Source organism: Sphaerodactylus townsendi, linkage group LG07 (genome assembly GCF_021028975.2).
Source record: "Sphaerodactylus townsendi isolate TG3544 linkage group LG07, MPM_Stown_v2.3, whole genome shotgun sequence".
NCBI lineage: Eukaryota > Metazoa > Chordata > Lepidosauria > Squamata > Sphaerodactylidae > Sphaerodactylus > Sphaerodactylus townsendi.
Window position 1 is genome coordinate 39,072,530 of NC_059431.1, and position 16,158 is coordinate 39,088,687.

At 40.8% G+C, this 16,158-nt stretch overlaps 1 protein-coding gene across 3 annotated transcripts in view; it reads left to right on the forward strand.

The window, feature by feature from the left end:
* RASGRF2 (Ras protein specific guanine nucleotide releasing factor 2) overlaps positions 1-16,158 on the forward strand; it is a 116,470-nt gene that overhangs the window by 39,500 nt on the left and 60,812 nt on the right. For all 3 annotated transcript variants that reach the window (XM_048503312.1, XM_048503311.1, XM_048503313.1), the window contains exons 5-11: positions 2,901-3,154; positions 4,155-4,234; positions 6,812-7,005; positions 8,762-8,871; positions 10,144-10,262; positions 12,100-12,260; positions 14,067-14,133. In XM_048503312.1, coding sequence (XP_048359269.1) covers positions 2,901-3,154; positions 4,155-4,234; positions 6,812-7,005; positions 8,762-8,871; positions 10,144-10,262; positions 12,100-12,260; positions 14,067-14,133 — 985 coding nt within the window. The remainder of the gene's footprint in view (positions 1-2,900; positions 3,155-4,154; positions 4,235-6,811; positions 7,006-8,761; positions 8,872-10,143; positions 10,263-12,099; positions 12,261-14,066; positions 14,134-16,158) is intronic.

Sequence of the window (16,158 nt, forward strand, 5' to 3'; positions counted from 1 at the left end):
TGTTCAGAAATCTTCAGATCTGACCATTATTCTGGCATAGTTTTGAAAAAAATTAGAAGAGGAGAGAGGCCCAGTAAAAACTCAGCAGATCTGTAGTTGATAGAGACATTTTCCAGTCAGCAGATTGTGCTATGTTGTCTTACCACTAAAGACAATTGTGGTGTGATAGGTACAGAGGTGGGATCCAACCAGTTCTCAATACTTCTCTAGAAGTGGTTACTAATTTTTTCTGGGTGCCGAGAAGGAGTTAAAGCCATTTCCCTGCCTAATAGGGACTGGAGGTGCGTGTGTGTGGCAGCGCCACTGTTTGAATCCCACCACCATCGGAACCTGTTATTAAAATTTTTGGATCCCACCACTGGATAGGTGTATCATTCTGAAGTGTTGTTTACCATTATACTTGTTGCATGACTGGCTCACTGGCTTGGAACAGTCTTTGACTTGATTCTGTATAAATAATAGCTTTTCTTTGCTCGCTATTCTATTTTCTCCAGTGTGCCTTCTAAGCACAGGTGCCAGTGCTTTATTTATAAATACATTCTGTCAGTATTACAGACTGGGTGGGGGAGAAGGCGAGTCCCCCCCCACAATTCTAGACAGCATCTGCTTTGCCATCTTCTCTCAATAATGTGTGTATAACACATTGAGTGAATGTAGTACAAAAGAGAGGGAGACAGAGTTAGGGCCAAAACAGCTGAGACATTTGTGTTCACTGTTAAAGATCTGAACACGCTCAATGTTTTTCATTAAAAACAGCTATGGGAGGACTAATTTGGTGTGGAGACTAGCTTCTTTCCCCCATGCTGTGTCCATACCCATTCTTTGTGCCACTGGTCAGTACACAACATCATAAAATGTGATCATACCTCTTGGCTGACCATAACAAATTCAGCCTTTGGAAATATTCACCACCGGCTGATTTGTTGTTTATTTTTTATTGAACTGGTTACATAAGCTTGTGTAGGCATTTATATTTGTATAAAGTATTAGGTTGATTTCGTATGGTGCAAATATAATGGGTTGTTGAAGGAAAATATCCTGGTTTGGGCAAGAACTCCATGTGGGTCCCTTCCTCAAAGTAGTATTGACCCACAATATTTCTGACAAACTGGGTTTTTCAAAAAATGCCCAAATCTCAATCTTAAAAAAAAATCCTGGGTTGAAACTGCTCCCAGGGGAACGACACGGGTGCCAAACTGCTTTATTTTCCCTGCCCTGCTGCCCGTTCTCCTGCTTTATGTTGTGCCAGTTTCGTTTCTGCTGAGCTGCCGACCAGTGTGATAGCCCGCCATTTTGGAAATGTCCCCCAAGCACATTTTCTCCCCTTGGCAGTGACTGTGAGCACCATTTCACTTAAATGTAAACAGCAACGGATTCACAACATTTCCTTTCCTTTTTATTTTTTGGGTGCTCAGAGCATCTAGCTAGGGAGATGCACACCTTTGGATGTGGATGGGATATATTGCTTTGCTCCTTTTTTGGATAGATTTTATTATTTTGTATATCACAACTTTAAGGGGGGTGTTTCATGTTTACATGTATCGTGGTTTCAAAGCCCAAAACATTTTTCCAGCTTGGGCCGTTTCCGCACGAATGCGGAAGTGGCCGGGTTGGCGTACTCGACGCCGACCCAACGATGCTAGGACCGTCCACATGGACGGTCCTAGAAAGAGCCGGGCAGCCAGCACCGCGGAGCACCGGTGCCCGGCCGACCCGGCGCGTCCCCGGGCCTCCGGTGCGTCGCCGAGGCCTGGCAGCGGCTTCCAGCCGGCGTTTCCTCAACAAGTGCGCTTTGAAGCGCACTGGGAAAACGCCGGCATCGGGACGGGCAGCTGGCACGAGGGCGGCGCGGCTGTGACGCAGCTGCGTCCCCTGTGCGAACGGTGGCCTGGGGACGGCGTTTTTGCCGCCTTTTATGGCCCGTGCGGAAAGGGCCTTGGAGAAATGGGAGGGGGAGGTCCTGCTTCGACTCCCAGGGTTGCTGTAGATTCTCCACCAATTCCCCACCAGGGTTGCTGTAGATTCCCCTCCAATCAGAAACGTTCCCTTAGCAGAGGTTGGGAGAGGATGGAAGGGGAACTGAGGTGGTGGAACAGCCAATCACAATGCAGGAAAGACAGGATGTTTGCACCTGCGCATTTGCATTGTAAAAAAACCCACCTGGATTTGTGTGAAGGGGCAGAAAGCAAATAGATTATTTTCCTCACAGAAAATGGGCACACATGTGAAGAAGAAAAACAGAATAAAATAGACCCTGATTAAAAAATAACAGATGTAACCTGTTATTAGTAGGCTGTTTGGAATCGACCCTATTAGATTTCTTCTGAAGATTTTATTTTGTCACCCTATTCCAAAGTGTATTTGGCATTTTGTTTTATTTTGTTTAACATTGTGTATTATTATATTGTATGTGCACATTTGTTTCCTGTTTTTGAGTTGTTTATGTATTAAATTATTGGTGTTAGTGCACATAATTGAATTGATTTATTTATATATTTCATCACACTACTTTTGGGGTTTTTGTGTTCTCAGACTTTTTGTACTAACCTTTTTTGGTGGGGGGGATTTGCTATTTCCCCCTTTTTTGTGATACCCCTCTGCACCACAATGTACACGTGCAATCCTGTACATGCAGTTTTGCCAGTTAACTGAAGAGGCAGCCTGCACATCTGCAAGAGATTGCTGGTTATAACACAACATATTATGGTATGAAAACTTAAGAAACAGAAAAGTCAAACTGATCGCTGCTTCACATATGACATTTTTAGTAGCAAGATCAGTATGCATGAAAGCAAAAACTTGTCAGTTCTATGTAAAGATTGTGTGGAAATTGACTACGTTTCTGTTCTGTGCCATGTGCGCATATTGCTGAAGCTATTAACTTTTCTTTCAATTGGTAGGTTCAAAGTTTTATGCGAGGTTGGTTGTGTAGAAGAAAATGGAAGACGATTGTCCAAGATTACATTTGCTCTCCACACGCAGAAAGTATGCGGAAGAGAAACCAGATAGTTTTTAACATGGTCGAGGCTGAATCTGAATATGTGCATCAGCTTTACATCCTTGTGAATTGTTTCCTAAGGCCATTAAGGATGGCTGCAAGTTCAAAGAAACCTCCAATTAGTCATGATGATGTCAGTAGTGTATTCCTCAATAGGTACTTGATGTATTTTGTGGATCTTACTTCCCATGATGTTAACACCAGCATTTTAATTTGCCTGTTTTTCCCTTGTCCTCTTTGCCTCCTCTGTTGAGTATTTCAGAAACAGATTTTTAAAAATTAAGTTACAATTCGTTACACTTTAATTGAGCAGAAGCAAGAATATGTGAGCAACATTCCTCCACTTTGTAGCAGCAATTCTACCTTCCCTGGAGGAATACAGATAACTGACATATTGACACTCTTATTACTGTCCTTAATTTTAGTTAAAATGGTTAAGCAAACATGTATCACAGATACATTACTGGAGTAAGCTTATTGATATATTTTATGTATTTGTTTACAAATGCTAATCTAAATTGCATGAAAAGCTTTGGATCACTTTTGCAACACTACACATATCTAATTAAAATATTTTTCTGTCTTTATTCAGAAACTAAGAACATCTAAGTACTATTCAAAAACTGAAGCTCCCCCAAATATTAAGGATGCCAATGATATTATGAAATAGAAAAATCGCTATACTTTGCAGTGCACTTCTAAGCAGAGTTGCCAATTGAAACCCATTGACTCCAGTGGATTATTAAAGAGTATAACTTGGTTTAGGATTGCAGTGATATAATGCAATAGTATGCAGAAGTGCTCCAGTCTGTTAGGACTGCACTGTCAAGTAAGCCCCATTGCATTCAATGGGACTTATGTATGAGTAAATAAGAGGATAGGATCAAGTTTTTAGGCAGCAGTTCTAAGTAAACCTATCTGAGGATGTCACACTGATTCCACCAGAAGTACTTTTGAATAAACATGGATAGAGACAAGCTGCATGGCTGCACTCATGCATGCACTCATTTGGGAGTAAACTACATTAATTGTCAATGAGATTTCTGAAAAACTATGCATAGAATCCCGATGTTTATCATATATGCTGATAATAGTCATAAAATAGTTTTCTAATGACAGTTAACATTTTGTTTATTATTTGAATTCTTTGTTCCAGTGAAACTATAATGTTTCTTCATGAAATCTTTCATCAAGGATTAAAAGCAAGAATAGCAAATTGGCCTACTTTAATTCTAGGTGAGTAAATATTGTACTAACACATAAAAACGTGTTATTAATCATAGTTTTGTATAGATTTGTTGGTCCAAGGCCCTTAGCTAACAGGACAGACAGGAAGATTTTCAAAATAAGGAAAGCATCAAGTTGGTTTCTTTGTAGGGCATTAATTGCAAATGTCCTGTTGCCAAGTAAGCCAATCTGAAGATTTGTTTCCGAAAAGCCTATTAAAGGTCCATGCATACAATCCTGTAACGTTTCATGTGTGCATGTCAGCACATTGGCACAAAAACAGCTTAACAACTAATATATAAACAATGTAATATAAACAATTTTTTCCTCAGAATGGCTGCTTCTGTTGTAATACTGCCTTTGTTACAAAGTATCTGCTAACAGCTGTTACTGTTATGACATTGCTTCCTATGCAGCTACCAGGCTTGGTGATTCAGGTATCCCGAATCATTTAAAATGGCCAAATTGCGGCCTATGCGGATCTATTCAAGCCATATTTTGACTGAATACAATATGCCCAAATATGAGCCAATCTGAATGCAAAGTATTTGGATCGGATTTTATAGACATTCAGGATTCGGCAGCATTCAAGGATTATTTAAACAATCCCCGCATGCAGCTGCTTCCCCAGGGAAGGGGTGTGTGAACTCTTTAGTTTGTTGTGTTCTGTCTTTAAACATTGTTTAAAGTGAACTCCCTTGAAACAATGTTTAAAGACAGAAAACAACTAAAGATTCCTCCCCTTTCCCCAGTAAGTGCCTACATTTGAGACTCAGAATCCCTTTAAATGATCTCCGCTTGCTGCTGCTTGCAGCGGCAGGGGTGCGTGGACTATTTAGTTTGTTGTTTTCTGTCTCTAAGCATTGTTTCAAGGGACTGAAATCCCTTGAAACAATGCTTAAAGACAGAAAACAACAAACTAAGGATTCCCCCCTTCCCCCGGCAAGCAGCTGCATTCGGGAGTCCCGCTTGCAGTTGCTTGCCGGGGAATGGCGGGTGGACTCTTTAATTTGTTGTTTTCTGTCTTTAAGCATTGTTTCAAGGGAACTTCCTGGAAACAATGTTGAAAGAGAAAACACAACAAACTAAAGAGTCCACCCGCCATTCCCTGAGAACCCCCCCCTAAAAAAAATCCACCCCCAAACAATCCCCCTCAATACTTACCTTGGTGTGCCTGTCAGGGACACATTTTTAAAGCTAGGAGCACCAAAATTGCAGGGTGTCTTCAGGAGATTCTCTGGATGATACCACAAAGGTGTGGTGAAGTTTGGTTTAGGGGGTCCAATTTTATGGATCCTCAAAAGGTATCCCCCATCTCCTAATCTCCCATTGGAAACAATGAGGGATGGGGGCACCCCCTTTGGGCATTCATACAATTGGATCCCCTGAACCAAACTTCATCAAACATGAGTGGTATCACCAGGAGAGTCTCCTAAAGATACCCTGCAATTTTGGTGCCACTAGTTTTAAAAATGCACCCCTTACAGGCAAGAACCCAAAATAATATAAAAATACAAAAAATTCTGACAGACCCAAACTATTCGGGATACTCCAATATATACATTCGGGTATATTGAATATGGTATTTGATTTATTTGGCTATACCGGTAATTTTACCCCTGAATAAAGCTGAATCAGAATTTTACCGAATATTTTCGGTATTGCTCAACTCTAGTAGCTACTTTGTAACAACTTTACAACACAGGTTTTTGTCTGCACAACACAAATAAAATGTCTTATAGAACCTTTTTGACTTTTTTGTCTGCAAAGCATTCCCCCTCAAATGGTTCTTTTACTCACCCCCACTGTTACAGCCATTACTTCAGTTTTGGGAACAGCTCACGCCACCTTTCTCTGTTGCTTTGGGATTCTCCATGCCACCCACCATTTGCAGAAGGTTCCCATGGAGGTTTTGTCTGTTTGGAGCTCATCTGCCTGCTATTTCTGTCTAAAAAGTTGTCATTGCTGATTTGGTCCACATGTCGTTTTTGCTTTTTGTTGTTTTGTTTTGAGGGATGTATCTTCAACACTATGAAGACACAATATGAGAATTGGCAAAATAAGTTGGGTTCAGAAATAAAACATCCTGAGGACTTCTTGGGGGAAAAGCTGTGTGAACTTCCTCCCCCAAATGCTTCTTTCAACATCCTCAAGACATTTTATTTGTGATGCGCAGAAAAAGTCAGAAATAGCTATTCTGGGGAAAAATTTGTTTCTATCATTTATATATTGGTTGTAAGGCTGTTCTTTTGCCAATGTGCTTTCATGTACACATGTGACATTACAGGATTGTATTTATGGACCTTTAATATTATGTGATAAGGTATTCTTAATAGGATTGTGTAAAATTGTTATTGAAATGATTTGTTTGGATATACAGGGAGTTTTATTATATTATTTATATGACAATAGCTTAGTTATAGATTACTTTGGTTTATAGTCCCCATATGTGCCCACACAGAAGAACACTTGATAATCATCAGTTCCAAATAAATGCAACTATGTTACTTGAATCTTCTAATTTCTTCTTGTAAATACTCTCCAAAAAGGGATAGATGGTGATATATTTCTCCTTTTTCTTTTTAGCTGATTTATTTGATATTCTTCTACCCATGCTGAATATTTATCAAGAATTTGTTCGGAATCACCAGTATAGTCTCCAAGTTCTTGCAAACTGTAAGCAGAACAGAGATTTTGACAAACTCTTGAAGCAATATGAAGCCAACCCTGCTTGTGAAGGACGGATGCTTGAGACATTTCTGACATACCCCATGTTTCAGGTAATGTTTGTTATCATGCATTATGAATTGTGCTGGTTAGAATCCTGATGGCTGTTTCAATTCTGCTGCTTCTGTCTGATGGAAATGTCTTTTGAGTTTCAACCTTTTCTGTGACAGTCAGGTATTAAAGAGATGTTAGTACTTGATTGGTCAATACATGTTGAAAGTCCCATGAAGTAAAAAAATACCCCCCCCCTTTCAAGCTTTTGTGGAATAGGAGGTTATCTACCATTACAGTAATATGTGCTATTATTATTAAACCTTCCCATATCTGGAAGGTACATGCTAACTGAGCCCCCTTCCACATATGCAGAATAATTCACTTTCAATCCACTGTCAATGCACTTTAAAGCTGGATTTTACTGTGCAGAATAGCAAAATCCACTTTCAAACAATTGTGAAAGTGTATTGTCGAAGGCTTTCACGGCCGGAATCACTGGGGTGCTGTGTGGTTTCCGGGCTGTATGGCCGTGTTCTGTTCTTTACCCCTGGCTATTCTTTACCCCCTAACTATGAGCTAGGTACTCATTTACCAACCAAGAAATGGCTGGCTGGCTGAGTTGACCATGAGCCAGCTTCCAGGATATCTGACCCACAGGGGGCTTGAACTCCTGACCATGTGAGTGGCAGTGCAAGCACTTAACCACTACGCCACACAGCTCTTGTAATATGATATATCTTGCTTTAAATTTAAATGCCTTTGTTTACCACATTCACACCCCATTCATTTTAAACAAACACATAATATTATGGCTTCCAGAAATGCTGAAGCACATAAAAATAGGCAAGAAGGGGGAAACCAAGACACAAGACTGTAGGTCTGTATCAGAAGCAGGAATGTGCTAGGTCTGATCTAGAACCAGCAAATCCTTGTTGTCATTGTCAGTTCACTTGGAGTTATTAAAGCAGCAATCAGAAAGCAGGAAAGAAACCAAGATAGCGTGTCAGGAAAATAAGCAGGGTAAGCACTAATGTGATGAAGGCATAGCAGCCTGAAGTAACAATTTTCACTTAGCAGGAACTAAGGTTGCACAGAGATAAATTGATTGCAAGGGACTGACATTATAGAGAACAGTGCAACAAAGTGGAGTGTTGTGTGGTTTCCGGGCTGTAGAACACAGCCATACAACCTGGAAACCACACAACACTCCAGAGATTCCGGCCGTGAAAGCCTTCGACAATACAATGCAACAAAGACTGATATAATTAATAAGGTAGAAGAGTGTACAGAAAATTTGCTACAGTTCAATCAACAACAGTTCTTGCTTAAAAAACTTGCAATTACTTTGTAAGTCCTGACTTCTCCTCAAGTCCACCAATGTGCTGGATTCTTTCCTCTTTCAAAAGGGATTCAGTTCACTGGACAACACCAGAACCGTACTACAATTTGCAGTTTGAAAAACATGTCCCTTACACAAAGTGGTAAGAGAACAGAAAATCTTATCCAGCTTCCCAGTGAACAAACTGCTGCTAATCTCCATACACAAAGGCCCCTTCCGCACATGCAGAATAATGCACTTTCAACCCACTTTCAATGCACTTTGCAGCTGGATTTTACTGTGCGGAATAGCAAAATCCACTTGCAAACAATTGTGAAAGTGGATTGAAAGTGCATTATTCTGCATGTGCGGAAGGGACCTAACCCTTACCAGGCTGAGTGAACTATTTCTTGAGGTTATACATGCAAATAGAAGAATAATTTTGAAATGCTCATTTTGTAATCTATTGTACATTTGAAAAGTTTATTCACTTTCAGATTCCTAGATATATTATAACCTTACATGAACTTCTGGCTCACACGCCACACGAACATGTGGAGAGGAAGAGTCTTGAATTTGCTAAATCAAAACTAGAAGAACTTTCAAGGTGAGACTATTTTTTTCAATGCACTTGAGTTTAAAATAGAAACTGCAAAATATAGAATCAATGCATCAATTTTAAAAGCTTGAGTAATGACACCTTTTCAAACAGCAGATATGAAAATGTCTCAGACTATTGCTGTGTTGATCTGCAGCTGAACTATTAGATTTGAGCCCTGCAGCACCTTGGAGACACTCAGGGCATGCCCTGTTTGATGAAGGGAGTTTTGACTCTTGAAAGCTTCTCCTGAAATTCTTGTTGGTCTTTATGGTCCTTCTGGACTCAAATCTAGCTATAAAAATGTCTGCAATTGACTTTTAACAGAAATGTCAAAGGCTAGTATTATATATTGTCAGGACAATTGTTGCATTTCATGACTGGGGCAGCTTAGGGAGCTGACTAACTCCCACTGCAGCCAAAGCCCACTCCTTCCTAAGCCAGCACAGGAGGCCATGGTGCCAGCACAGTGGTTGAAAGCCAGCATAGTATAGTGGTTAAGAGTGGAGGACTCTTAAACTGGAGAACCGGGTTTGTTTTTCCACTCCTCCACAAGACTCTTCTTGGAACTGGTCACAGCTCTCTCAAAGCTTTCATCCCCACTTACCTCACACGATGTCTGTTGCTGGGAGGGGAATGGAAGGAGCTTGTGAGCCACTTTGAGATGCCTTAAAGTTGAGAAAAGGGGGGTACAAATCCAAACTCTTATTCTTCTTCAGTGCAACTCCACCAAGGCACTACACTGGTGTGTCTCCAAGTTAAAATAGTGTATCTTGGAAGATAAAACTCTCCCTCCCTGCATTGTGCTGTGAGTCTCTTATCAGAAGAATGATCAGATACAAATTGTGGGCATGCCTAGATTGCTGTCTTTTATGGACTGGGTACAGTTTTTCCATGCATCCAGCTCCTGTGGCACATTCATGCAGTGTTAACAGTGTTCACTTCTGCTGGCTTACATTGCTGATGGAGACTAATATGAGGCCAGAGTATATTGTGCAGTCAGCACTTCAGACTGCTTGGTGGTGAATGTGATGGTATTCCAAGATAAGAAGTACTTTTTTTGGTCATGTCTTGTACATACTGTGTGTAGTAGTCTTCAGCCAGGAGCACAGGAAACTTTTTGTCAAGCAGGTTATCTTTGAAACTCAGGGCATGCATAGGGATAGTCTAAATTTTGCATATTTTGGTAGACTGTGTTTTGGAAGTTACACATTATGTTTGGCAGTTACAAATTTGTTTTAAGAAGTTTAAAATGTTTCCTCCCCATCTTCTCTACAATAGAGTGATGCACGATGAAGTGAGCGAGACAGAAAACATACGAAAAAATCTTGCAATAGAAAGAATGATAGTGGAGGGTTGTGATATATTATTGGACACAAGTCAGACTTTTATACGACAAGGTAGGATCTTTTAGTTTATCATGCATTTATGAGGTATTATTAACATATTGTTGAAATAGCAGAATTTATGTTGGCATCACAGGAGGATAAGATAGCATTGGAAGATAGCAGGCTTCAGAAGTCTGCATTGTCCAGATCAAATTCATTTATGAGGTATTATTAACATATTGTTGAAATAGCAGAATTTATGTTGGCATCACAGGAGGATAAGATAGCATTGGAAGATAGCAGGCTTCAGAAGTCTGCATTGTCCAGATCCAATTCATAAATCTTAGCCCCTACGATTTTGGGTGGCTGCAGAGCCCCACCTCTATTCTGTTTTTTCCCCCTGGGGTCATAAAAACAGCAGTACAATAATAGTAAAGCATGCATGAGAAAGTAACATACTCAATAACCTGATAATAATCTTCAGTAGATTAGAAATAATCTACAGCACTATGGAAAATAGGTCTGTTCAATAAATGTTATTGTCCCAGATGCCAACATTCAGGTGGGCAGTGCACTCCTGAGGGGGAGTAGTTGCACCACGGCCAAGAACAGCACTGGCACTCCACCCCCAAAGAGGATTTATGTGCTATGGCCAGCAATCTGACAGGGATGCTCCCCCAACCCCCTAAAACTGCTCTATACAATTCCATAGGCTGCACCTACCTTTTTGATGGCATAAATCTATGCTGCCAAGTGGGGACATTCCCAGGTTCAAAGGGCTTGGGAAACCAACCAAAGCTGCCTTGCCCTCAGGAAACCCCCTTCAGTGCTGACGCAAGCTCCTGTGCTGGAGGAGTACCGGTGCTGTGGCAGCATTGGCACCCAAGCGTCACACTGCCTCATGGCTCCCCAGCACCACTGTAAATGCCTCTGCACTTGTGTAGCACCAGGTCCTGCTGTTTGGCAAAAGAATCTCTATTTCTGTGGATCTTTCACTACTGTTTCTCAATATTGAAGTAATTGCCAAAAGGCCATATGCTCACTGCTGTGCTCTATAATTATCCCACCACCTCAGTTGTGACAACACTGATTTTCCTGTGGGGAAATATTTTTTAATTTGATTTGAAATTTAATTTATATATCACCCTCCCCCAGAGGGCTCAGGGCAGTGTACAAATATGTGGCGAGAGGACTGAACTTGTTGGTCACTCCCTTCTGTTTTCCAAATCATCAGGACCAACTGCACAAATTAGTACTGGTTGTTGGACTTTTTTTGCATCAATGGCTGTGAACTATATCATGCCATTATTCATTAATAGGCTATTTTAATAGAACTGTAGTTTTTCATGGATGTGCAACCCACGGGTGGGTGGGTGGGGGATTGCTGTGCTGCATCCAGGGATGGCACAGCCGTGGTGCAGCCACGTCACCTCCTAAGAGGCTTGCTGTGCCGAGGCCAGCAAGCTCCCCCAAAGAAGTGCCCTATGTGGCACAATGGGCTGCACCACTGACTTAGTTGGCTTAAATTCGCACTGACAAATGGATGCGTCCCTAGATTGAAAGGGCTCAGGAAGTTGATTTAAGGTAGCCCTACCCCTGAGAACATCCCCTTTGGCATCGATACGGGTTCCTGAATCAGAGGAGCACTTCTGCCATGGCTGCACTGGTGCCTGGGCATCATGCTGCTGCACAGCTCCCCAATACTGGCATAAGTGCCTCTGTGCTGGCATAAATGACCCTTTACGCCAACACAAGTGGCATTTACACCAGTGTTGGAGTCATGCCATCTTTTCAGCTTTGCACTGTAAGATATAGAGATTATAGCAAATAGATCACAAGAAACAGAAAATGAGAACATCACTTCTCAATCACATATTTATAATGTGTTATTTGCTTTTGTAATCACCAGGTACTCTTATTCAAGTCCCTTCAGTTGAGAGGGGAAAACTTAGTAAAGTTCGTCTGGGATCTTTGTCTTTGAAAAAAGAAGGTGAAAGACAATGTTTTTTATTTACAAAACACTTTTTAATTTGTACAAGGAGCTCTGGAGGAAAGCTGCACCTGCTTAAGGTACAACATTTTCATAACCATTTCACTTAGAACCAGCATAGTGAAATGTAGAACAGACAGTTCCTAATTAGGTTGTCTTTACAGCTGACATGAGATTTCATTATTGCATGGTATTACAATTTTAGCAGAAAGGTTGCAATGAATTAATCCACAGAGGCAATGCACAACTAACTGGAAACATTCTCTCTTAGTATCTCCAAATTCATAATAATAGGCAATGAATCGGGTGTAATCATTTAAACTAATTGTAATTAAAAATGGGAATAGGTCAGCAAAATGATACAGAGTACATTTACTGCAAGAATGTTCCTGCTTCACCTTAGGAAAAGAAATGCATTCTTCCTACATATAGTTCTCATCATTGCAACTCCAACAATAAGTAACCTTACAGGGTCACCATAAGTCAACTGTGACTTGACGGCACTTCCCAATCCCAATTGTGTGCAGGATTGCACTGTAAATCATTTTGTCCTATCAGCCTTGGACAAAATGTCCTATACATAATTTATTGGTATTTATCTATACTTTCCATTTTATAAGCATAAACAAATGAATAAATTATGCTCAGGTATTGTTTCACTTTTGCCATCTAGAAATGGAGCAGGAAATATCAAGACCTACTGAGAAATGTAGACAATGGTGATTTTGGCAGACTTTATATACTTTGGCTTCTATAAAGCTTTAATTGGTATTTCAGCAAATTGTTATTTGAAATAATTTTTGTTTGTCTTGTTTACATTTACAGCCCCATCCAAAGGGGGTGGAGTGGGTGAATCTGCTGTTGGAAGTGGCATGAGCTCTTACTGTTGGATTCTCCCCCCCCCCCACTGAATGCTGCGCCAGCGACCCTGTACCGCTGCTGCCATCACCAGTGAAGTGGGGGTAGTCCAATGAAGGCTTCTGTTGTGGGTAGTCCAGAGGCATAGCTAGGAAGGAGTCAATGCTATGCCTCTGGCTAGCGCAGCTGTGGTCTTGCAGCAGGGTACCTGGCCCATTAGATGGGTCTGTCCATGTAACTAATATGATGCTATTTAAGCTACAGAGTTTTCTAATATACACTTCAAGATGGTGTTGCCAGGTCTTCTGCTGTGGTGGGAGACCTCTTGCTACCCACCACTGCTTCATTGTCTGGCAGGAGAAAAACAAATTAAAAAATTACCATTGGCTTGACAGCATTGCATTTGTTTCTGGACAAACCCAGAAGTGATATCATCCTTCTGTAGCAATCACCAGAAACTCATGGTTTTACCATACAGTTTCTGATGATTTTGAGGCAGGTGTGATGTGACTTCTGGCTTCTTTTTCTAGACATCAAGTCACACTATGTTCCTGCCTCTCTTCCAGATGCTCATGCTGTTGGATGGCAACCTTCCTGCAAGGTCCTTGGGAATTAAACTCTTAGCTAAAGTACAGATTAGATGTATTCAATGCAGTATTCAATGCACATAAAAATAATTCTGAACTAATCTGTTCTACAAAAGTGGATTTTGTTATATTGTTTCTTTTATCCAAATGTTGTTCGTAATCAGTTTCTTAATGGAGGAATCTGCCGTGTCATTGATTCTATCAATAAAATTAATTTTGTTTGTTCTGGGCTGAGGGTTATTTTAATTGGAAAAAGAAAGGCATGCAGGTTAATATTGTTTTCATTTTCTAGCATTAATAACACTCATGATTCTTAGAAACATGTTTAGCTGTTGGAATAATCCTTTTAGGCAGCATTGTAATGTTAAAGTATCATAATTTTGCATAATTTTAAGATGGAGAAAAAGGGAAATGTATGAAAAATATGATTTATTTCTCTAGGCAGGAGGTGTTCTCTCGTTAATAGAATGCACACTAATTGAGGAAACTGATATGAATGATGATGACTGTAAGTTACAGCAAAAAGTTCAATACAGCTAAAATGCTTATAATTTTTTTAAATGTTAAATTTCTGTCTAATAAAAAATTTACATAGCCCATAAGAAATTTCTCTGGTACAAGTTCCAATTAAAGGATCAGGATAGATAAGGAGCATTTATCACCATATCTTGTAACCTGACTGTTCTCTTTCACAGCCCCTTTTCCTATATGATTTGCTGAAGAGAGAAAAACAGTTGGGTCCAATCCTGTGGACCACAACTTAACAACCAAGGCCTTGGGCATATATTTCACTGTGCCATGTTTGAGTCTTTCAAACAAGTAACTGGCATTGACAGTGGACTTGGCATAGTCAAAAAGCAATTTGACACCCCGGTGATTTCAGTGGTGAAGCGTATTCCCATCTCTCCATGGAAATCATAGGCTCTCCTGTCTACAGTTTTTCATTCTGCATCTTGATATGGAATTAACATACAAGACAAAAACAATCATTAAGCCTTTATTCTTTATCCATAGACTTGCTTATCTAGAAGCATGTGAATAATTTTGTTCAATGATTATCAGTCAAGTTGTGGTCACAAATGCCCCACTTTGCTCACCCTGCTGCTAGTATCTTCCCTCCCCCATTATTACCTCAGAGTTCTGCTATGACAGCTAGTATTAGGCTTTTGACAAAGTTCCTCACCAGAGACTGTTGAGAAAACTCAGCAGTGAAGGAATAAGAGGGGAAGTCCTCCTATGGATTAAAAACTGGTTGAGAAACAGGAAACAAAGAGTGGGTGTAAATGGGAAGTTCTCACAATGGAGAGATGTTGGGAGTGGTGTCCCCCAAGGATCCGTTTTGGGACCAGTGCTCTTTAACCTATTCATAAATGACCTGGAAGTAGGGGTGGGTAGCGTGGTGGCCAAGTTTGCAGATGATACCAAATTATGTAGGGTGGTGAGAACCACAAAGGATTGCGAAGAGCTCCAAGCGGACCTTGATAAATTAGGTGAGTGGGCTCAGAAATGGCAAATGCAGTTCAATGTAGCAAAATGTAAAGTGATGCACATAGGGGCAAAAAAATCCAAACTTCACATACACGCTACAGGGGTCAGTGCTATCAGTCACAGACCAGGAAAGGGATTTAGGCGTCTTAGTTGATAGTTCCATGGGAATGTCAACTCATTGCATGGCAGCTGTGAAAAAGGCAAACTCTATGCTGGGGATCATTAGAAAAGGAATTGAGAATAAAACTGCAAAGATTGTCATGCCCTTATATAAAGCAGTGGTGCGACCGCACTTGGAGTACTGTGTCCAGTTCTGGTCGCCGCATCTCAAAAAGGATATTGAGGAGATAGAAAAAGTGCAGAGAAGGGCAACAAGGATGATTGAGGGACTGGAGCACCTTCCCTATGAGGAGAGGCTGCAGCGTTTGGGACTCTTTAGTTTGGAGAGGAGGCGGCTGAGGGGGGATATGATTGAAGTCTACAAAATTATGCATGGGGTAGAAAATGTTGACAGAGAGAAATTTTTCTCTCTTTCTCACAATTGAAGTCTACAAAATTATGCATGGGGTAGAAAATGTTGACAGAGAGAAATTTTTCTCTCTTTCTCACAATACTAGAACCAGGGGGCATTCATTGAAAATGCTGGGGGGAAGAATTAGAACTAATAAAAGGAAACACTTCTTCACGCAACGTGTAATTGGTGTTTGGAATATGTTGCCATAGGAGGTGGTGATGGCCACTAACCAGGATAGCTTTAAAAGGGGCTTGGACAGATTTATGGAGGAGAAGTTGATTTATGGCTACCAATCTTGATCCTCTTTGATCTGAGATTGCAAATGCCTTAACAGACCAGGTGCTCGGGAGCAACAGCCGCAGAAGGCCATTGCGTTCACATCCTACATGTGAGCTCCGAAAGGCACCTGGTGGGCCACTGCGAGTAGCAGAGAGCTGGACTAGATGGACTTTGGTCTGATCCAGCTGGCTTGTTCTTATGTTCTTCTTATGTTCTTATTAAAGAGCTACTAGCTTATCGTCACAGCAAAAA